This window comes from Mytilus galloprovincialis, chromosome 1, assembly GCF_965363235.1.
Source record: "Mytilus galloprovincialis chromosome 1, xbMytGall1.hap1.1, whole genome shotgun sequence".
In the NCBI taxonomy this organism is placed as follows: domain Eukaryota; kingdom Metazoa; phylum Mollusca; class Bivalvia; order Mytilida; family Mytilidae; genus Mytilus; species Mytilus galloprovincialis.
In genome coordinates this window covers 4,736,096-4,759,946 of record NC_134838.1, presented here as the reverse complement: position 1 = coordinate 4,759,946, position 23,851 = coordinate 4,736,096, and the positions used below count along the sequence as shown (strand labels likewise).

The 23,851-nt window shown below is 31.4% G+C and overlaps 1 protein-coding gene across 1 annotated transcript; it reads right to left on the bottom strand.

The window, feature by feature from the left end:
* Window positions 1-4,943: 4,943 nt before the first annotated feature.
* Window positions 4,944-23,809, bottom strand: LOC143063502 (eukaryotic translation initiation factor 4E type 3-like). The gene is made up of 7 exons (XM_076235699.1): window positions 23,632-23,809; window positions 19,813-19,885; window positions 19,196-19,290; window positions 18,133-18,193; window positions 17,712-17,778; window positions 16,438-16,593; window positions 4,944-5,291 (listed from the first exon to the last, which is right to left on the bottom strand). Exons 1-7 carry the CDS (start codon window positions 23,787-23,789, stop codon window positions 5,233-5,235), a joined length of 669 nt encoding a protein of 222 aa, XP_076091814.1. The 5' UTR covers window positions 23,790-23,809; the 3' UTR covers window positions 4,944-5,232.
* Between the last annotated feature and the right edge of the window lie 42 nt (window positions 23,810-23,851).

The window sequence follows — 23,851 nt, the reverse complement described above, 5'->3', positions numbered from 1 at the left end:
TTTGTAGTCTTTCAAATGGCCATGTATGTATTCCTTGTATAATGATTCTATGTACCAAATATGTATAGATTATCGGGTTTTCTACACATTGATATTGTAAAATATCAGCCGCGAGCCACAATGTGAACCTTTTTGGCGAGTGAGCTAAAAGTTTCACATTGTGTCGAGCGGCTGATATTTTACAATATCTATACGTAGAAAACCCGATTATCTTTTTATCGTTCTATTACTGGTCATTTCTTTCTCCCTAACATAGTTTTACGCTTGACAAAAGCTTGTTTTATTTTGTTTTAAAGCTTGATAACGGTTCCTCTCGCATTGTCACGTCGCTGATAACTTCTCCTCTCACATTGTGATGTCGCTGATAATGCCTGGTCTTGTTTTGTAGTCTTGATACGAGAATTACGGAGCAACAGAGCAGGGTGATATAGGCAGAGGGAAGGACGATAAGATCAAATATAGTTTACCCATAACTCATAATTGGAAAAATTGTGTGATAAAAAACAAGTTTGTATACTGTCTTTGAACAATGAAAATGAGGTCATGGACAACTCACATATCCTAGATATAAAGTTCAGACCATTAAGCATCTGTATAAAAGCTCTTCTTTAACCTAAACCTTTATGAAATATTTGGAATTGGACATTAAGCAACCAACAATCATACAATCAATTCTGCTCTTCTTACCATAAAAAAAAAGCTTAATACAAAAGTCTCCACCAGATGTCCCTTTGTCTCACATTGTTGCAGGTGAGACAATCAAATAATCATTCCTTTGATATTTGTTATGTCAACTGAGCATGCACGAAAGCGTATAAGACATGGATCGATAGCGGTCTCTGAATTGGGTTATTTTCTCAAAAATAGGGTTTCAAAGACATATTTCGGAAGTACAAAACACTACATTTATACATCATATGACAAATATTTCTGACTTTGTATGGTTTCAGAGTAGATGCGGCTGAATGAAAATGGTCTCTTCTTTTAGTATTATAGATGGTAGTCATATGGACTAATTATTTGTACTCAAAACTCAGGATTTAATTCAATAAATAAAACAAAATAAAATAAAATGACAATTGAAATTTTATTTTGCCTGATGAGATACAAATAAAAAAAAGACACAAACAACATAATAAAAATATAAAAATAAAACAAGATTTTTTTTAAACAAGCACCTTATTCAATCACCATTTAAAAACTACAGCCATAAAACATTTGTATCTGTGATGAACATTTATTCAATATATATTTCATTTAAACCTTTTTACAAATCATTATATATTTATATTTGGTTGGATTATATATTATACTAAATTAATATTTCAGTGTTTTTTGATGGTTTTAATTTTTGTTATGTTATTGTTTTAAAGCATAGTCAAAGACCACCTTTCTTTATTGTATTTTTCAGTTGAGCAAGCCTCATTGATATATATGCTCCAAATCGGCCTTATTCATATTGAAAGCTTATATTAAATATTCAGTGAATAAACGAAAAAAACAAAAAATACTGTATTCATGGACTGACATCTTTACTACAAAAGCTGAACATGAAAAAAAAAAAAGTAAATTGCCTTTAATAAGTATTTTAATTGATGATTTGTTTTTTAGTTTTTTTAATCCTCTTTTTAAAAAGAAATTGTTATGAGTAAAGGGTACCCAAAATCTAAACATTTCAGAAAAACATAAAATGGAAACTGCCAACAAACACTATTTTTGCCTAGTGAAAAGCAATAAAATTGCATTCTTACTATAGGGTTTTGTTGGGTATGGTTTGTATTTCAGAAAGATGACTTAAACTTACTGATACTTGTACTAATAGAATGTTACCTGAGCATACTAATGTGTTCGTAGACAATAGTAATAAATAATACCTGAGAAACTCTGTTGGGTAGTTGAAATTGCCTTTAAGGTGGTACCTAACACTTCAGGGAGATAACTCTGTAAAATCAGCAGAACGTTTTAATGACGTTGTGTTCATAAGGAAAAATTATGCTTCTCAATGATCAAAATAAGTGTTTGTCAAACTGCTATATAACCAGTGTAATTTTTCTGATAAAATTGTTGGTTCAAATTTTTTTAAATTTTTATATTTTTGTCAAAGGGTCAAAGTAAATACTTTGTCAAAATTTTAAGAAAATTAAACGAGCCAAATTAATTTTTGTTAAAGTGTTAGGTACCACCTTAATGGCTAAGTAAGCATGAAGTTTTATTTTTGAAATTGCCCAGTCATGGAATGAGAATGTCTAACTTTTGATAAAATATTTCAGTGACATACATAACAAATATTCTGATTTATCACATTTTTTCAAGCAAGTAAGTACCACAAAATGGCTCATATTTCAATTTTCTAAATATAGACACACATACACAGTACACACATATATCTCTAGATATTACTAAATACAGAACACTGTCTAACTCTGATGATATATATAACATCTTTTTCATTCTAATAATAATTAATATCTGATCACTGATACAAACCAACAGAATTTGTTTAGTTTTTACGTCTTCAAAAGCCATTTTTATTATTTCAAATGTTCAGAAACTTACAAAAGTTAAATTAAAAAGTCAATGCTGGTATTTGCAAAACAAATAAGCTACAGTTTCTTAGGGTTTAAATGAACAAATAACATTGAGAGGAATTAAGAAATCAAAGATTACACAAATTTACCTAAAACAGTTACAGTAACAAATGTACTTAAAAAAAACTTAAATCTCTTATCCTATAGCTTCCTGATTATTTATATTTTACCATAAAATTGATGTTTGTAGATTTGTTTTCCCTTCTAGATGGAGAAAATTGTAGAAAAGATAAACAATGTATAGTTGTATGCTTAAGAAAATAACACTTGATAAAGGTGGTGCATCTGAAGCACTTTTCAGGATGAGAAAAAGTTAATGTTTCTTGTTTTATAATGAACTCTTCAGCCTTCTACTTCAAATTCATTTTGATATCACAACTTTAAATAAAATGGCAAAGAATTTTGCATACAACTATTTCCGATACTATAAAATTGTAAAAAAAGATAATACAACTATACCAGTATATAAATAGAATATAAATGACAGAAAACAACACAAGCACATAGTCTTCTGCCTCATAGGAAGCAGGGGTAAAGCTTTAGCACACATTAACTCAAAGATTATGAAAACTATAAATCATAACATATTGTCATTAAATACATACTTTGGAATGAAAATGTTTAATAAAATGGAAATTCAATGATCTAATAAAAATATTAAATAAGTATAATTACTCACTCAAGAAAAATCATAGCCTCATTCATGCTATGTTAAAGGATTCACTACTTGGCATTTAATTGAATGCCACAAAATATCTACTTCAAGTTTCTATCGGTACTTTGAATTGTGACAAAAAAGTATTAAAAGAGTAAACACTAAACACTCTTTTTTTGTTTGGCCTCGAACAGTTAATTAACATTTAATTTAAGTTTATTTGCAGGTGTTTTGTTTTCAAAACCATAGTTGTAAGCTCTATAGGTTTGAAACTCATTTATATTGTTTCTTACTTTTGTAGATATTATTCCAGTATAATTTGGTTATTGAAATTAAGCATAATCAATTGCTAAATAATCTTTTGTGGATATTTGCCAAAAATATTTGAGTCATTATTATTTTTTTTGTAAATGTCAACTGTTCTTCATTTTGGATAATTGAGATTTAATTGTAACCCGTAAAGGATTGCCTATTTTTAATTTGTTAGACAATTTTGTGGATTTCTTTTTGAAACTATGTTTCACTATACAAACTATGAAACAGCCATTTCGACTCAATTTCAAGCCAAGTTATTTTTCCTTAAAATGAGTGATTTGTTCTTTAACATGGTTATATTATTCAACTGACATGTACAATACAAGGACATAAATCTGTTGTTCGAAGCTCATTTTCATCGGTATTTGGTTAAAAATAGATTTTGGGTTTAGTGCCTCTTTGGCCCCTTACATTTGGAGACAGAAACAGACAACTTGAAAGTAAATAAATAAGCAATATTAAAAAGAAAGGCCGATTTAGATTGATAATAAATATAGGCAAAACCTCTACATTACAAAACTTTTTTTTTAATGAATAGAATATTCCCTCAGAACATATGGTACCAGTGACCAAATATTTCTATTAAATCCAGACATAGTTGAACAGTTCAAAAGGTTTTTCATAACAGAACAAGTAAAAAACCACTTAACAAGTGCATTCATATTAAATTGTACTAGCAAAACATATTACGATAAAATAGAATATACCAAAAAACATGTATTCTGAAAATGTGATAGCTTGTAAAAATCACATTTCATCCTTCATATGGTCAACATATCAATAAATAAACTTAAAAATAACTGACCAAAAGTCTATCAAAAATGCAGTTATTCTAGAAAAACTCACATTTCTATCATTCCATAAGTGAAAGACATCATTTATAAACTTACATTTCAGTTCATTGTAATACAGTCAAAGGTATGGTTTATTATAAATGTATGACAAAACTGATGAATGAATAACTACAATATGCATGATGACTAGGAAATAACATGTCTTCTAAACATAAGTCTGATTTGGGGTGGACTTCTGATACAACAATCCCACTATTGGTCTAAATACTCTAATAATCATGAATAAAGAACCAAAAAAATGGAAGTTGAAATAGCTAGAAGAACCATATAAACTTATATTAATTTGGACACATTTTGTTGCCAAAGACAAGTCTTTAAATAACTTACCCTGTAAATATCGTATTGAAATATTCTTTTATAAAGATAAACGTTTGTGTTTGATATTTACAATTTTATATATATGTTGTCATATTAACATGAATATAGTATCTGATACAACTAAATTTATGGCAGTTAATTTTTAAGAAGCATATCTATAATTATACACAGGATTTCTATTAAAGTTTGATATATTAGCAAGCTGTGTTTTCCTTTTTTCATCTTAACTTGGTTTTATAAATCTGACAAAACACAGATACATGTAGCTATAAACATGATATAGGAGAATTGTTATTTCCTGAAGGTTTTGATCAAGTTCATTCTTAACTTTTGTGAAACATGTATTCTTTATCATTCATACTTAATTAATGAATCCTAATTTTCTCTCAATAATGAGATCATTCAATCTTCACAATTACCACATGTTGACTGGTTATGACATAATGTGTGAATGCTTAGGGGAAATAACTTAGACTTTCTTTGGTTTTTCTTTCTCTCTCTATTATCCTTTCCAACTTGACTTGTGTTTATCACCTTCGAATGCTGAATGTGTCTGGAAAGCTAAAACAGAAAACAACTTTTACAACATACGAGTTAATAATATTCTTTTAAAACTTTCACAATCAAGCATTTTGAAGATAGATGTGATTTTTTAATAGATTATAAAACTTAAAATAAGAAGTATTAGTAAAATGTCCTTAATATTCTTAAATCAAAGAGCATGATTGCTTTGAGGGATACGATTGCCATTGTTTTCATTGTTTTAGTATTATTTTCAAAAATTGTTCAACTGCACATGTAAAATGTAATTTACGTAATCTGAATAGTTATTCAACTTTAAAAATAGCCATTCATCGATACAAGTGTATGAATAATGTAATTATTGTGTTTTATTTTTGTACTATCAATTCCAAGTTTACTTTCCACAGCAGTAACTGAGAGTGAGAGAAGATATTTCACTTTGTACCTTATCGCTACATGCATTCTAGGAGGAATCCTATTTCTAACTCATCAAATATTTAATTTCCTTTGGGTCAGTGGGCATGACTCCTTTCCATACACATACCTCTGTTTAAATTGCGATCGCTTTTAATATAATACACATCTATCAACAGATCGAGTTTATCTTTCTTGTTGTGACACCATATTTTGATTTAGAATTGACTAAAGTATAAGGGAGTCAACTCAAAGCGATAATATGGAAGACTCCATTTCGACTGATACCCCTTGAAGTCAAGACAAGAGTGCACACGCGGAAATGTCTCGCCTTCTTTACTAATCATTGATATTATGTTGATAGTCCTAAATATAAAGCTTTAATACAACAGTCAAATAAACTTAACTAAGAAAACTAAACATTGACCAATGAACTATGAAAATGAGGTCAAGGTCAGATGAACCATGCCAAGCAGGCATGTACAGATAACAATTCTTCCATACAACAAATAAAGTTGATCTATTGCTTATAGTTTAAGAAAAACAGACCAAAACAAAAAACTTAACAATGAGCAATGAACCGTGAAAATGAGGTCATGGTCAAATAAAACCTGTGCAACTGACAAATAGATCATAAAATATTGCCATACACCAAATATAGTTGCAATTAGTATTAGAAAAAATGACCAAAACTCAAAAACTGAACTTTGACCACTGAACTGCAAAATGAGGTCAAGGTCAGATGACACCTGCCAGCTAGACATGTACACCTTTCAATCATTCCATACACTAAATATAGTAGACCTATTGCATACAGTATAAGAAAAATAGACCAAAACACAAAAACTTTTAACTATAACCACTGAACCATGAAAATGAGGTCAAGGTCAGATGACACCTGTCAGTTGGACATGTACACCTTACAGTCCTTCCATATACCTAATATACCAGAACTATTGCTTATAGTATCTGAAATATGGACTTGACCACCAAAACCTAACCTTGTTCACTGATCCATGAAATGAGGTTGAGGTCAAGTGAAAACTGTCTGATGGACATAAGGACCTTGCAAGGTACGCACATACCAAACATAGTTATCCTATTACTTATAATAAGTGAGAATTTAACATTACAAAATTTTTTAACTTTTTTACCTTGCAAGGTACGCACATACCAAACATAGTTATCCTATTACTTATAATAGAGAATTTAACAGTCAGGGGACTTACTGAAATAAGTGATTTTTAAATCACTTATTTGAGTAGCAAATTCGAGGTTTTGTCACAAATTGGGATTTTGTAGTTTTTTCAAAATTTTAAACACATAGGTTTAAACAATATCTTTTAATTAGTAAAATTTTAAAAAATGAATTTTTTGCTTCTTTTAACATGTTTAAGTAGCAAGGTTTATGACTTTGATGCTATCATTTAGCTGAAAATTCTATTTTAGTTGAAAAAATGCTATAATAATGGCTTTACATAATGAACTGATACTTTCTTAAAAGATTTTTCCCAGCAGTGGGGATATTTTTCCTGTGAAGTTCAAGGTTTCATCTTTCAGATTATGTAATAAAATTCTACTGATTGCGATAAAAATTTCACTGTTCGGGGGTGTTGAAATTAGTTGGGGTTATTAAAAGAATGATACTTAAAGAAGTGATTTTTGGGAAGGAATGTGAGGTCTGATACTTAAACAAGTGATTTTTATGTCATTATCCTAGATACAGTATAAGGTCATCACCTGAAATGACCTGGTCATCCTAGACAACACAGATGTTGGTTCTGATAAGTTTAGAAACATAATTAGTCCCTGGATCATTAGTATTCTATATTTAAAGCTACAATAAAATTAAATCACTTCTTCTAGTGATTAATAATTTGTACTACTTAAATAGGTGATTATTAAAGAAAGACAACTCTAACTTCCAACCTTTATGGAAATAACGTTACTTGAATCAGTGATTTAGAAAATCACTTATTTAAGTAAGTCCCCTGACTGTTTAACATTACAAAAAATCTTAACTTTTTTTTTCAAGTAGTCACTGAACCATGCAAATGAGGTCAAGGGCATTGGACATGTGACTGATGAAAACTTTGTAACATGAGGCATCAATATACAAAGTATGAAGCATCCAGGTCTTTCATCTTCTTAAATATAAAGCTTTTAAGAAGTTAGCTTATGCAGCCACCGCGGGCGCCTGATCACTATCCCTATGTCAAGCTTTCTGCGACAAAAAAGGCTCGACAAAAACTATACGCATGCGCATAATGACCTAAACAAACCCTAGACTTGTGATTTGTAGCAAGGACGTATATTCAATTTATTCAATTTTAATTAAACAACCTAGATGGTTCTCCACTTCTTTATGGAAGTACAATATCAAATATCAGTTTCATAAAGGTGACAATAAGAAAAATTCCACCTAAGTTCTTATATTACAGAAATAGATTTATTGGAATTCAGAGAACTCTCGAATTTTATCAAAACTGGGGAATTCCCTCCGACGTGTTTCTAAATTTATAAAAACACTTAACATAAATACTGCTTAATTCTGATTTTCTGTGTTGTTAAAAACATGCATATAAGTCCAGGGAAATATGGAAACATGAAGATTATGAGAACATTATAGGACAATTGTTTAAATTCAATCTTTTTGTTTGTTTTTACCTCTTAAAGCAAGACAATCTTAAGAATCTGACATGTTCCTTAATGTTTAGAATAAAACGGTTGACGTGAGGGCATGGCCCTGAGTCAATGGTAAAAGTCTACAGATTGCTTGAAAGCAATCGTATCCTAATAATAGAATTTTCCTGGAGTTAAAATTTCAACGGATTGACATAAATCTATTTTATCAAATTTAATTTTTAGGTTGATGTATATAAAACAAGAAAGTGTCCCCAGCAAGGATCCGGAAATTTTTTCACCTAATTTCGGTCATTTTCATATAACTTAAAAGTTGGTGCCCCTTTTCAAAAACAGATTGTCAAAATCTCATTACTGCATGAGTATGCTCCTACTCGTAGCATCAACAAACTTGTTTAACTGTTGCATCGCGTTTACTTCATGATTTAAATTGCCATTTTCCTAAAATCGATCAAGAGCAATTAAGGGAAGGCAACAGTTTAAGAATAAAATGATTTTAATGACTCAAAATCGTAATTTTCTCAGTCATCGATTCTGAAGTCGAAATTCAAACCGGATGTAATGCGACAATACTAAAACGAACAATTCCGGACTTATTCCCGGGATTAGTTTTGTTTATCAAATTCACAGGAAAACATCGTTTTTTTTTATATTTTACCTTTAATAGTGTAAGAATATTAATGAAAATAGTTGCACTTGCTTTATTTAGCAAGAAATCATTTTAAATTTACGATTTAGTGTCAAATCTGCGGAAGAGAATTTTAGGCATGCGTATCATAGTAAACAAAGCATGTGTGTTAGTAGAAAATCTTTTTTCTACGTAAATTAAATCAAGTTTTAATTTAATTTTAAATCATAATTGACAATTGTCTTAGCTGAAAAGTAATTAAATAATGAAGACAGTTGGTATTGAATTTTAATTTCTTTATAATATTAGTTTGGAGCTTGTGATTAATAGTCAGGTGTGAATTAAAAACACAGGTAAAGAGATTAGCGATCATTAGCCAATAGCTCCCCGAGGCATTAATATAGCTATTAGGAGGGCCCTCAGGATTATAACACTTTACTGGAGTGGCAGTTTAATTACATAAAATCGATAACAAAACAAAAATATGTTTAAAATGGCGATTTGAAACTCAATCTCAACGAAATGATGGAAATTATTTCTGTTGAAAAAATAAAATTTGACCTAAATCCAAATAAATGATTTAGGACTTTTGAGTTTCAAAATTGGTCTGCATATATGACCGTTTCCGGACCCTTGGTCCCCAGTACACAGATGTCCTATCCCCACTATCATTATCTATATTCAGTAGACCATGAAAATTGGGGGAAATCTCTAATTTGGCATTAAAATTAGTAAGATCATATCATAGGGAACATGTGTACTAAGTTTCAAGTTGATTGGACTTCAACTTCATTAAAAAATACCTCAATCAAAAACTTTAACCAAAACTTTATCCTGAAGTGGGACAGATGGACGAACGGAAGGACGGACAGAAGGACGAACGGAAGGACGGACAGAAGGACGAACAGACCAGAAAACATAATGCCCATAAATGGGGCATTACAAAAAGTTTTTTAGATGTTATATTTTTGTTGGTGTTAATTTACTCAAATGGGCAGCTTTTCCTGTGTATGTGTATAACCTCTTACATCAAATCATTAAAATACTATACTGAAGACAACTTTCCCTTAAATTCCCTTTGTCATAATGTATTGTTATTACGTCACAGTAACAACCATTTGTTCAATGACATCATTTATAAAAAAAAAACTTGATTGATATTTATGGATTATATTGTGTACCTATGTTGCAGTCTTTAAAAATGACATTTACTCAATTTTTCTTTAAAAAACTTTAGTCCAAATTTGATATAAGCTGTAAATTACTGCCATATATACTTAAGGTAGTTCGGGGGTTTAAATTTTCGCGCCGTCTGCGCATAAAGTTGCGCATTGATATCGTAAGTGATGTACATTGTCGTAATTTTCCATAACAGTAAAATATGATCATTTAAATAATCTTTTTTATTCAGATGCATTGAGCAAGAGTTGAAATGCAATTTTAAAACTTAATAAAAATTTATTGTTACAATTGTCTTTGTTGAAAAGTACTTCCGTTCTAAAAATAAATATGGAGCATGTTTTTGACGAAGGAGAAGAATGAAGAGAGAATAACTCATATTTATCGAACACGTGAACTGCTTTTCATGAATACTGTAATGCAGATCGAAATTATAGATAACGATCTTCATTTTGGTAGCTTATGAAGCAGTTTCACCCTTACACTAGAAAAGGTCCGACAAACATGCGAAAGATGGATGTAAACAAATCATGAAAAGGGGGAAATTTAAACTGACAAGTAAGTACTAATGAACTGAATATACATGTTCAAAGAGCGATTCACGACCACTGAAAAATAACATGTAAGCGTAAATAATTTCAAAACAATATTCGTGTCGAAAAACAAAACAATGACCCCCCCCCCCCCTTTTCAGGCTGAAAATTAATTATAAATGTTATCATAGGTATAGCTCATGGTTCTTTTATTATGTAATAGATTTGAAAATTTGTGGACCTGAGAAATATGTCATCTGCATAGGGTTCAGACTATTTAGGTTTCTGGGAGAAAAGGTCATGATTCATGATGAAAGTAGGGGGTTTATATAATTACATGTATATATGCAAACATGATTTTCTTGTTGTAAACCTGGAGTATTCGAATGTGAATGCAGTTGATTTTGTCCGAATTCCAGTTATAACATTTTTGGTTAAGCATGCACACTTAAAATTTAGACATGTTAGAACAAAACCCATCTATATAAAACATATGTTGTATGATTGCCAATTAGACAACTTCAATGTATTCCAAAAGAGACCAAAATGGCACAGACATAAACAGCTATAGGTCACCGTACGTCCTTCAACAATGAGCAAATCCCATACCGCATATATAGTCAGCAATGAAAGGCCGAGATATGACAATGTACATGATGTACAACAATTCAAACAAGAAAACAAACGGCCTTATTTGTATAAAAAAAAAATAATGAAAAACAAATATGTAACACATAAACAAATGACAACCACTGAATTACAGGCTCCTGACTTGGGACAGACACATACATAAATAATGTGGCGGGGTTAAACAAGTTAGCCGGATCTAGACTGTATGAATTATTTTTGAAAATGAATCATTTCACAAAACTACATGTACCTTTCTTACCGATGGTCTGGATTGAAGGTCCTTCATTTAATTCCTATCTAATTCTGTATACCATTTATCTCTATTTTTTTTTTCTCAATTTTTCTGTACTTCTTATAATTTAACAACCCGTTTTTCTTCATTGTTACATGTATGTCTATTTTCTTTATTTACAAATGTATTGTGAACATTACATGCATTATTCTCTATTCTTTAAAACTTTTCCTTACCCTCCTATATTATATTTGATCAGGGGTCGAAATTGGCGCTGGTCCGGTGGTCCGAGACCAGTAGAATTTGTGTGGGACCAGTAGATTTTGTCAGCTGGTGGTCCGGTGGACCAGTAGAAATTTTTCGTTAATCACTGATTGCATCTCTATCTTGGTTTGTTTACAAAAACGTAAACATTAGAAATTATTTTTAGGGTACTGGCGGTACTTGTACTACTATTTTAAAAGTATTTAATTAATATCTCAAATGAGCGCACTACACAACAACACAAAATGTGGAAATTTTTTAATGGCGTTAAAACGCAGGGCAAAACAAATTAATTAATTAAGCGACATTCAAAAGGAAGATTTTTCAAACTGACAAAAAAAAAAACGTAAATATAAAATATCCTGGGAAAAAGATCTCGAATGGTTAAATTGTAAAGTCGATTGTAATGTAATGCATTGTAAAACATGTGAACAATTTGCAGTGACAAACCTAGATGAGAAATGTATTTTTGTAACGGGATCTTAAAATTTTAAAAAGATTTTGTACTTGCATATGAACAAACAGAACAGCACAAAAATCTACTGAAATAAAGAAGAGGAAAGCAGCTGAGAAAAAAAAATAAAACTAAACATCCGTCATATCTTTTAGTGGTTATCAAATGAATGTCATTTTTGCAGAACCAGTAAAATTTAAGCCGGACCAGTAGATTTTAAGTCCACTGGTCTGGCTGGCCAGTATACAAAAAGCTTAAATTCGACCCCTGTATTTGATCCTACAGAACCTTCATGAGATCAGGAAAAGCGGTCTTGTCATAAAATGATTTTTTTCTAAATTTAAAAGGTCTCTACACAGTTATTTCTAAGTGCATTTCTTTAATATTTTAAAGACATTAAATAAAACTTTTAAAAATTACACCTGTGCTAAGTGGGTGTCATATTCTCTTGATGGCTTCAGACATTTTTTAACCTTTTTCAGCTGGTCCATTCATGACCAAAAGTTACAGTATAATTTCAACTCTTTACATACTTCCTCTTTAAGGCATATTTTTCAAAGGTGTAGGAAAAAAAATTTCAAGATATGTAATCAAATTTATAAAAATGATTATATAATTGATTTTCATGTGGAACGCAAATAAAGATAAAATCAAAGGATAATAAATTAACTATGTTCCTATATATGGATAGTAGGAACTCACCGATCTTAACCAACTTTTTTTTACCAGAGCTTACTAAATTTTAAGCCTACGGACCAAGTTTCATGGCAATTATAAGATATATATTATAGACAAAATGTTTTAAAAGACTAATTTGATGTACATGTATCAGACATGTAGAATGTATAATAATTATTCAAAAGTCAAAATTATAAAAATGTATGAGTATGTGGCTTTTAGCATGTTTAGTAGGTTTTTGAATGAAAAAGGGGGGGGGGCTTGTATGAAGAGGTGATATTTTCCTGCAATTTAAAACCTCGTGAATGTTTTTGTTGTATAAATAATCCCAGTGGCGGATCCAGAATTTTTCGTAAGTGGGGGCACACTAGCTGCCTAAAAGGGGATCCACTCAGGTGATTCCCTATATTATTAACCAAATTTTTCCCAGGGCTGCCTCTGTATCCTCCCATATGTTTAAAATGTACTTTAAATAGAAAGGAATTTACAAATGGCATAGTACATTACATGTAATAATTTAATAGTACGTTATGTATTAAAAAGTCTTAGGCCAAAAACACTTGAAATAATTCAGGGTCAATTTAGGCCCCTAGCACATACATTGTATTTACATTTAAAAATGCATAACTACAGCTGAAGTTATTAAAACTTGCTTTTTTGGGGGCTGATTTCTATTGCATGTAATTTTAGTCTCAAGAGGCATACATGTATATCAGTCAGGGGTACTACTTGTACAAGTGTAATTTATTTACTTGAAGAAGTAAAAAAAAATATACACATATAAGTAAATAAATAATGTTTGAATAATCTCCCCTTAATTTTCTAAAAAATTTACTTGTATAAGTAAATTTTTCTTACAATCCCACAAAAATCCTCAAGTTTTGAGATGTAAAATCATGCCTTTAATGATTTTTCCCAGGTTTGCTCAAATTTTTTCATTAAAGTTCAATGTTTCATCTCATTAATTCATCAAAGAAACTGATTGAGCAAAGATCTTGTATATTTGCGCAAGGCCTTCAAAAATTGCTCCTTTGGGGCTTGTAAATGAGCAGTGTTATGGAGATAACAGACAAATGGGATTTTCATTGTCCATGAAATTATACTTAAATGATTAGTTAAGACATCTGTAAAGGATACACAATTTAAAATTCTATTAGAGCAAAGAAATCTTAAGAATTCAAGAAAAGAAGAAAGGATGATTTTTTTACTTCTACAAGTAAAAAATTCTGAATGCCTAAGGGACATAACTAAGCCAATTTTTTTTTTACCTATACAAGTAAATAAAATTCACTTGTATAAGTATCCTACAAATTTACTTATATGTGTATATTTTTTTTTACTTCTTCAAGTAAATAAAATACACTTGTACAAGTAGTACCCCTGACTGTATATTTGAACCACTTACTATCCTACAGTAGAAAAGAAAAATAACATTTGAAATACAGCAGTTACAAAAAATATTGTAAAATGCGAATATACTGAAATCTTTAATTTCATGACAGACGTTATGTACATGTACATACAAACCTCATGATCCTCATCACATTTTTCTTGCTCCATAAAGTTTGTAAGACAAGGGTCCCGACTATTCATACAACTCATTCTGCAAATTTATCTGTGATAATCTACTTTTCGCTAGATTTAGAGTTCACAAATGAATAATACAAATTGATAAAATCCATATGTTGTACCAATTTACACCACTGTCCCAGGTTAAGGGAAAGGGTTGTCACCTTCAAAAATTAACCCCCCAACATTATGTATATGCCTGTCCCAAGTCATGAACCTGTTATTCAGACAGTGGTTGTCTTTTGTTGTGTCACACATTTTTTTTTCCCATCATTTTGTACATTAATATGCCTTCAGTTTTCTCATTTGAATTGTTTTTCATTAGTCATTGAAGGGCCTTTTACAGCTAACTATGCCATAACGGCTTTTGACCTGTAGCTGTTAACTTCTGTGTCATTTGGTTTATTGCGGAGAGTTGTCTCATTAACAATCAATTATCATACCACATCTTCCTTTTATATTGAAACACAAATATTGACACATAAAAACCTTTCAGATAGAAAGTCAGAATGAGACTTATGGATAAAAACTTAGCAGACTGTCAGCTCACACTTTTCATTTATTTTGTTGCAACAAATATGGTTTAAGCACAATAATAACCAGATGCTCCGCAGGGCGCCGCATTATACAACTGCACAGGTCAACCCTCTTTGAACAATAAACAACAATTGTTATTTTGCTCAAAAAAATCTCTTGGATGGTTGGTGACCCTCAAAATGTATTTCAATTTAATAAAAATAGAGACATCAAGCTTTACAGTATGAAAAAATGAGCAATGTCTGTCATTTATTTTGCTCTGAAAATTCAATCAAAGATATTTTATGCCTGTTTTCCCTATATTTATCCTATTTGCACTCATTTTCAGAGGTCAAAAAATCTCTTGGATGGCCGGTGACCCCCAAATTTTATTTCAATCTTATAAAATAAAGACATCAAACTTTACGGTATGAAATAATGAGCAACTTTTGTCATTTATTTTGCTCTGAAAATTCAATCAAAGATATTTTATGCCTGTTTTTCTTATATTTAGCCTATTTGCACTCATTTTCAGAGGTCAAAAAATCTCTTGGATGGCCGGTGACCCCCAAATTTATTTCAATCTTATAAAATAAAGACATCAAACTTTACGGTATGAAATAATGAGCAACTTCTGTCATTTATTTTGCTCTGAAAATTCAATCAAAGATATTTTATGCCTGTTTTCCCTATATTTAGCCTATTTGCACTCATTTTCAGAGGTCAAAAAATCTCTTGGATGGCCGGTGACCCCCAAATTTTATTTCAATGTTATAAAATAGAGACATCAAGCTTTACAGTATGAAAAAATGAGCAACTTCTGTCATTTATTTTGCTCTGAAAATTCAATCAAAGATATTTTATGCCTGTTTTCCCTATATTTAGCCTATTTTCACTCATTTTCAGAGGTCAAAAAATCTCTTGGATGGCCGGTGACCCCCAAATTTTATTTCAATTTTATAAAAAAGAGACATCAAGCTTTACAGTATGAAAAAATGAGCAACTTCTGTCATTTATTTTGCTCTCAAAATTCAATCAAAGATATTTTATGCCTGTTTTCCCTATATTTAGCCTATTTGCACTCATTTTCAGAGGTCAAAAAATCTCTTGGATGGCCGGTGACCCCCAAATTTTATTTCAATTTTATAAAATAGAGACATCAAGCTTTACAATATGAAAAAATGAGCAACTTCTGTCATTTATTTTGCTTTGAAAATTCAATCAAATTGCTTTTTTGTCCATTTTCCCTATATTTCCATATAACCTATTTGCACTCATTTTCAGAGGTCAAAATATGTCTTAGATGGCCGGTGACCCCCAATTTTTTTTGCATTTTTTCATTTACAATACTTCAAAGTTAAATTTCACAAAGTATAAGAAAATTCTGTCATTTTTTTTCTATACCCCTGAACTACCTTAATCATGTTAGTATATATCATACTTACCTTTATAAAATATGGCAGGAAAATGAACATCAGGTAGTAATTCTTTGACTTTATCTATAACTGTTGCTTGTTCATGTAATAAAGCTTGAGTGTTCCAGATTTGTAATATATCATCTCTTTCTCGTACACTAATACTCATTCCACTTATTTCATCACCTGCAAGACATTATAATTTCAAAAGAACATTGATGTGTGCCAGCTAGAATCTCAGGGCAGAGAGACTCATTAGAAGAAGCTGTTGGATTACATAGGCAGATCCAGGGGGGGGGGGGGGGGGGGGGGCCAGGCCTCCCCCCTTTCGTTGGAAAAATTTTGTTGATTATATAGGGAATCACTGAAGCATGACTAGAGAGGTCCCCCTTAGGTCAGTCAGCGGGCCCCCCTTATGAAAAGTTCTGGATCCGCCACTGGATTAGGAACAAAATTGGCCAAAAAAGTACAACAAAGATAATCTTTTAAACACGGGTGTTAACACAGATGAAGAAGCAAAGTTTGAGCATCACTTGGTTGAAATAACTTAAAAAACTGTGTGTAAAAAATTTATATAGATATAAGAAGAGAGACGTGGTATGATGATTTCCAATGAGACAACTCTACATCATGTCACAATTTTTAAAGTAAACCATGATAGGTCAAAGTATTGCCTTCAACACTGAGCCTTGGCTCACACCGAACAGCAAGCTATAAATGTTTTTCCTTTAGACCTCATGCAAAGAACATTTTTGTGCTGGCATACTTTGCTTGAAATATTAATCAAAGGATACCTTAATTTGTCCTTTCACTATTAAATGAATTTGATTAAATACTAAGTTTATATAATTTTTTCTGCACAAAACAAAATTGTAGACAATAGTATTACTCTCAGTTTTTATGAGAGGCTTGGTGGCCCAGTAGTCTAAGTGGTTGAGCAACTGCTAGCCTGTCAACACAGAGTTTGTGTGTTTGAGTCCAGCATGTTGCAGGTGTGATGGACTTTAATATTAATTGATGAGGATTGCCAGTTTTCCTACCAAAGGTCAGTTGTTTTCTATGGGCACTCCAGCTTCCTCAACCAAAATAAATTTACCACCACTAAATAGCACATAAGTACTGAACATGGCGTTAAACATGAATCAACTTTTATGTATTAACCTCTGTCCCCACCAGTTACCTCAAAGTATATGATAATCTAAATCATTCTCACATACTGAAAAAAAAACATAAGGCCCATAAATGGAGCATAAAAATGAGGACTGAATAAATAAACATATTAATTGTTGACACCTATTCCTTACCTTCAGCTAAACAATCAGAAAACTGTTCTCCAATTGCTGCTAATAGAAGTTCCTTCCATACTCTTACCTATAAAACATGGACACACAATATATCTATATCATATTCTTACAGATAAAATTATTAATTATCATTTAGTGTGTAATGTGTGAATGTAGTGTGATGATCATAAAATTATAAACTAATATCAGCTCAATATCTACAGAAAAATGACTAAAAATTAAATATAAACTGTTATTTCAATACAATTTTGAATTTTCCATTTCAAAGGGCAGTTATTTGTTCAAAATTCAGTATTTCTGATCACTTATTACACAGCTGCAAATGTATAAATGTTTAGTAACCAAATTGTTCTATCATGGTCACTTACAATTGAAATTTCTGGTAAGCATTTTAAGTATATAATCCTCAACTGATACTTACAGATTCAAACTTGTGACATTTTATTCTCCAGTTTCCACCATTACAATTAAATTCATCCTCCCTGTAAAAAAACATAGATTTTCAAGATAAAAGAAAATAAGTACAGGAACAAAGCCTTAAAATTAGGGATCAAGCTTTTAAAGTTAACTTTTTGGAGAGGCGCATAATCCATGAATATGCAAGAATACCAAAAAATTGGCATGATAACCTTATGATATTTGTAGCAAAAAAATTACAAAGTGTAGGAATGGTACGACGGTGCAATAATAATATCAAGAATTTTTTTAAAATTCTTCCTAATCATGTCCTATTACAAATTTTACAGAAACCACCTTAATCAATCTTGCATTTATTTTCTACTATTGAAGAATTCCAATTGTTATTGCACAATCATTTGAATTTTCATTGCAATTTTAACTGGTTATAAGTGCTGAATTTTGACCTTCTTGTGATTCAATGGGACACAGATAAAACATTAAGTAAAGGTGTATATCTACAGACAGATAATACATTAAGTAAAGGTGTATATCTACAGACAGATAAAACATTAAGTAAAGGTGTATAGCTACAGACAGATAAAACATTAAGTAAAGGTGTATATCTACAGACAGATAAAACATTAAGTAAAGGTGTATATCTACAGACAGATAAAATATTAAGTAAAGGTGTATATCTACAGACAGATAAAACATTAAGTAAAGGTGTATATCTACAGACAGATAAAACATTAAGTAAAGGTGTATAGCTACAGACAGATAAAACATTAAGTAAAGGTGTATATCTACAGACAGATAAAACATTAAGTAAAGGTGTATATCTACAGACAGATAAAACATTAAGTAAAGGTGTATATCTATAGACAGATAAAACATTAAGTAAAGGTGTATATCTACAGACAGATAAAACATTAAGTAAAGGTGTATATCTACAGACAGATAAAATATTAAGTAAAGGGGTATATCTACAGACAGATAAAACATTAAGTAAAGGTGTATATCTACAGACAGATAAAACGTTAACATTAAGTAAAGGTGTATATAAGACAAATCATAATAATACAAACCAAACCGGTCTTCTTTCTTCCCTCATTAAATGATAAGTGTATCTGACATTCAGCTTGTCAACATCCGGTATGTTGTTATAAACACTCCAGAAACCCTTAAAAAAAAATCTTTAAATTGTTTTTGCAGTTAAAATGATGATGGAACTTAAATTTTTATACTTTTCACAATTTTTCCAAAATAGATACAATTTATTTAAAGTGAATTGCCTAGCTAGCTGTGAAGTAGTATATCGAATCAATATGGAAACAATATCTTGAAAATTTTCTATAAGATAGAAATAGTTGTCAAACAGTGATGATACAGTCTTTTATGTACAGATGCAAATATTACATGTATATAATGACAAAATCACAGTGATGCGATATGAATATGATCCCTACTTTGTACTGGACAGACTTTAATTTGAGTTTGATTTCTAGCGTGTGAATTCACATTTCACAAGGCACCAATCTGCACAATGGTATATTACCCTAACAGGACACATGACCCTTACCCTCCAAAGCAGCCATGAGACCACAGACAAATCTTAGTATACAAACCTGTACTGTACTAACTTTATATATAACTTCTACATGTACAGTGCATTACATGTAACACATCTTCCTAATATACCAACCTGTACCGTACTGACTGTGTACAACTTCCTCATGGTTGCTTCATATTCTGCTACAGTTGTACCAGGAATTGATCTGAAAAGATTATTTTTAATTTAATAATATGATCATATTTAATAATTGTCAGTTCTATCAGTATGTTAATTATCAAATTTGTAAATCCAGAGACAATTTACCAAATTCATGAATTACTTTACTTTTGGGACCCTGTTTTTTAGCTAGGTAAAGCACTTGAGGAGCTGGGTGAGGCTAGGGTACATGTAGTTTGACAAGAGTACCTTTTTAGGGCTAGTGTTAGGTATGGGTCTATAGTACAGGCTAGTTTAGTATAGCCCTTTATGGACTTGAATGACACTCTGTAGATCTAGTAGCAATTACTGTTACATATTTACAGTTTTTCTGGAATTTAATTTTGAATTATTGTTGTACATGTTGTAGCAAATAAAGAATTCCAAAAGTTAGGTTAAGCACAGTATACTTAGGACTTTTACTCTTATTAAGTTATTATTAGCAACGAAAAAACAAGATACTTGCAGTGGTCTCGCTAGCCCAAAATAGAAGGGCGCCGCGCCCTGTGTGCCTTCATCCGCGCCCTTCTGCCCTGACGTCTTTTTCCAAAATTATCTTATGCCGTTTTGGTAAAATTTTGTTTCATCGATTTCTGATCTCCAAGTTAATTACATCTATGACACCTGTGTGATTGCCCCCAGGTTAATCATGTCATTACAATCAATTACAATGATAAAGACTTCAAAGGTGTTAATAACTAGGTAATTTAATTAGGACAATGTATCTTGTTGTCATACTTTTGATGAATGTGTCAGCGAGTGTGTTTAGCTTGGGTCGGCATTTTCGATCTCCAAGTCACAATGGAAGAGCGTATATAAATGAAGACTTTCATGACTTTAGAATTGAATTTAAGTCATCAAAATACTATGCCTTTACAGAAATGTCTTCCATCTCAACTTGTTAGCGACAAGCACAGTTTTTAATTAACCCAAACGTGGTGGAAATTGATTTTGGAGTTACTTCCCCTGTTTTAGCTTATTACAAATTTGTGCTCTAAAAATATTATCTAGTATAAAAAAAAAGGAATAAATTACCAATTGAATATATAATAACATAATAATGTTACCTTAAAGATATTAACTGTCTTAAAACATATTAAAAAATATATATTGCAATTTCTACTTGATAATTATACTTTTAGCAATCTATGTTCTAAACATTGTTAAATTATTAATGCTCTCAGTTTCAGATCATATGATGTATTAAAAGCTATAATTCCTATATAGATTAAAAAAAAACACATATAATGGGAAGAGTGAAGTTAAACTGTAAAAACATAATATGTTGATGAAGATGTACTATATCATTCATAACTACACAAACAATGAAATAAAGACTATAGTTGAAAAGCATCTTTATTTAAAAAAAAAAACCATATACAGTAAAAAAAAAAGAAGATTCGTTAACTCGTGATACACACAGAAACGTAGACAAAAAAATGAGCAGTGCCTTTTCTTATCATAAAAAGTGCCCTGCCCTCCACTGGCACCCTGCCCCTTTTGATTTCTAGCTAGAGCACTGACTTGTATAGTGATTTTGCATGATATTATACAAGTATGAGGACCAGAAGCTGTCACATATGAAACACTTATTGTCAACGTTAATTTCATATTTTTGCTTTTGTGTGGTAAGGGAAGAAGCCTTAGAACAAGACAAAACAACCCAAATACTTATTTGTTACGTTTAGAGGACATGTTTTTCAATAGACTATCAGCATTCCAATGGGAACGAATTGTGCCCTCTTCTTGCCGACTTGTTTCTTTATTATTATGAGGCTGACTTCACACAGGAACTTCTTAGGAAGAAAGATAAGAAAGTAGCAATATCCTTTAACTCTACTTTCCGCTATATACATGATATAGATGATGTTCTTTCACTAAATAATTCAAAATTTGGTAACTATGTCAAATACATCTATCCCATTGGACTAGAGATAAAGGATACAACAGATACAGTTAGGTCGGCCTCATATCTTGACTTTCACAACTTGTTCGCTATGCCCGTGTCTGTTGTGACGTTTTTGATTTTAACGAACGCAACATATGTATTACTGGTAAATTATTAAACCAGGGATACCGTTACCATAAATTACTTAAAACCTTTACTAAATTTTTGCATAGATATAAAGATTTGGTTTTGAAGTTTGGTTGTACCTGCAGAAAACTTATTTCAAACGGGATAGCACATCCTTATTTTTACGGAAATGTTGTTAACCGTGCCTGGAAATTTAGAAATGATCCATGTAAACTTGTCGCTCCTTTAAATAACATGAATAAACTTATTCTAAAAGGTTACCTATTCAACACTGTAATAAGATCATTGAATATTGTTTTTATTGGTATAAATATTGATTTTGTAATCAGTAAATTAAAAGCTAACTAAATATACATATTCATGGAACTACAATCTGTTGATACCTGTAACTTGGCATTGCACAAGGTCATGTTTTTCTCTGGCTGTTTATGACGTCTTTACACTAAATCCATTGGATGTTGGATGTGTATGGATTGATAGTTTAGTCTTAGTTGCATGATTTTTTTATTAGTTGTTAGTGGCTTTGAACTAGCTGTCAGATAACTGCGAGTACTCTCAGATCTGTTCATTGTGTCTTTTTGTGTCGGGATGTATAAGTACCGGGCCACGTCCAATGTATTTTTGTCCATCTGATGAGTTAAGCCTTTTTCAACTGATTTTGATAGTTCGTTCTTATGTTGTACTGTTATACCACTGTCCCAGGTTAGTGGAGGGTTGGGATCCCCCTAACATGTTTAACCCCGCCACATTATTTATGTATGTGCCTGTCCCAAGTCAGGAGCCTGTAATTCAGTGTTTGTCGTTTGTTTATGTGTTACATATTTGTTTTTTGTTCATTTTTTAACATAAATAAGGACGTTAGTTTTCTCGTTTGAATTGTTTTACATTGTCTTATCGGGGCCTTTTATAGCTTACTATGCGGTATGGGCTTTGCTCATTGTTGAAGGCCGTACAGTGACCTATATTTGTTAATGTCTGTGTTATTTTTGTCTTTTGTGGATAGTTGTCTCATTGGCAATCATACCACATCTTCTTTTTTATATTTACCTTAAGAAATTGACAATGAGGGTCGATTAAAAAACTAAACTTTACGACAAAAGAGATGATTTCAGCTTTCCAATTGTGAACTTTTCATTTCTAAGTAGCAACATTCCAGCAGCACCTGCATACGGTGTATATATCTCCCAATTGATACGATATTCCCGTGATTCCATTTCCTATCATGATTTTCTTGATAGAGGGTTGTTGCTCACAAGGAAGCTATAAAATCATCAATTCCAAATGGTGAAGTTGAAATCATCTTTTCGTAAATTTTACAGATGCCATCACGAGTTGGTTGACCGTTATGGCATAACCGTTTCCCAAATGATATCAAATATATTCCTTACAATGTAACTACAATCCCCTTCCCTTTCATGACTGTGACCTACCGAATTAAGACTATTTACCGGATTTGTTATCTCATAAACAACACGGCCGGGTCAGCTGGGATAAGGTGTATTGACAGGCACAAAGAATCCAAATTTGAACAAATAAGTTGATGGCACAAGGATATGTTGTCATCAGTGTTGTCAAATTGACACTTGCCAATGGTGTTTTGCTTAAATAATTAAAATAAATAAGTAATGAAGCGTGTGTACAAACTGAAAGTAGTGGCAATTTTCGTTAGCAGTGTAAAAAGATTGTGTATCCACAGAGGAATATTATTATGTTTTTACTTGTCAAGCCAGAATGTCCATCGAGTATTTAATGGAATACCACATTCCTCTTGTGAATGTATTTCACTGAGGGTTGAACGAGGTAGATTTGGACTTCCCACTGGCATTGTTTTGATGGAATTTAAACCATCGAAACTGTTGATGCTCGAGACCGCCATGACAGCATTGGCGAAGTCTAATCACGTGATCAAAATATTTACGTCTTGAACTTACGCGTCTT

Excerpts from the sequence above, each read along its gene's own strand:
- LOC143063502 (XM_076235699.1), bottom strand. The coding sequence starts at position 23,789 with ATGGCGGTCTCGAGCATCAACAGTTTCGATGGTTTAAATTCCATCAAA. Across the intron at positions 19,291-19,812 it reads ACACAGTCAGTACGGTACAG|GGTTTCTGGAGTGTTTATAA; the intron begins GTTGGTATATTA and ends TTTTTTTTTAAG. Across the intron at positions 16,594-17,711 it reads TTCTGATTGTTTAGCTGAAG|GTGATGAAATAAGTGGAATG; the intron begins GTAAGGAATAGG and ends AATGTCTTGCAG.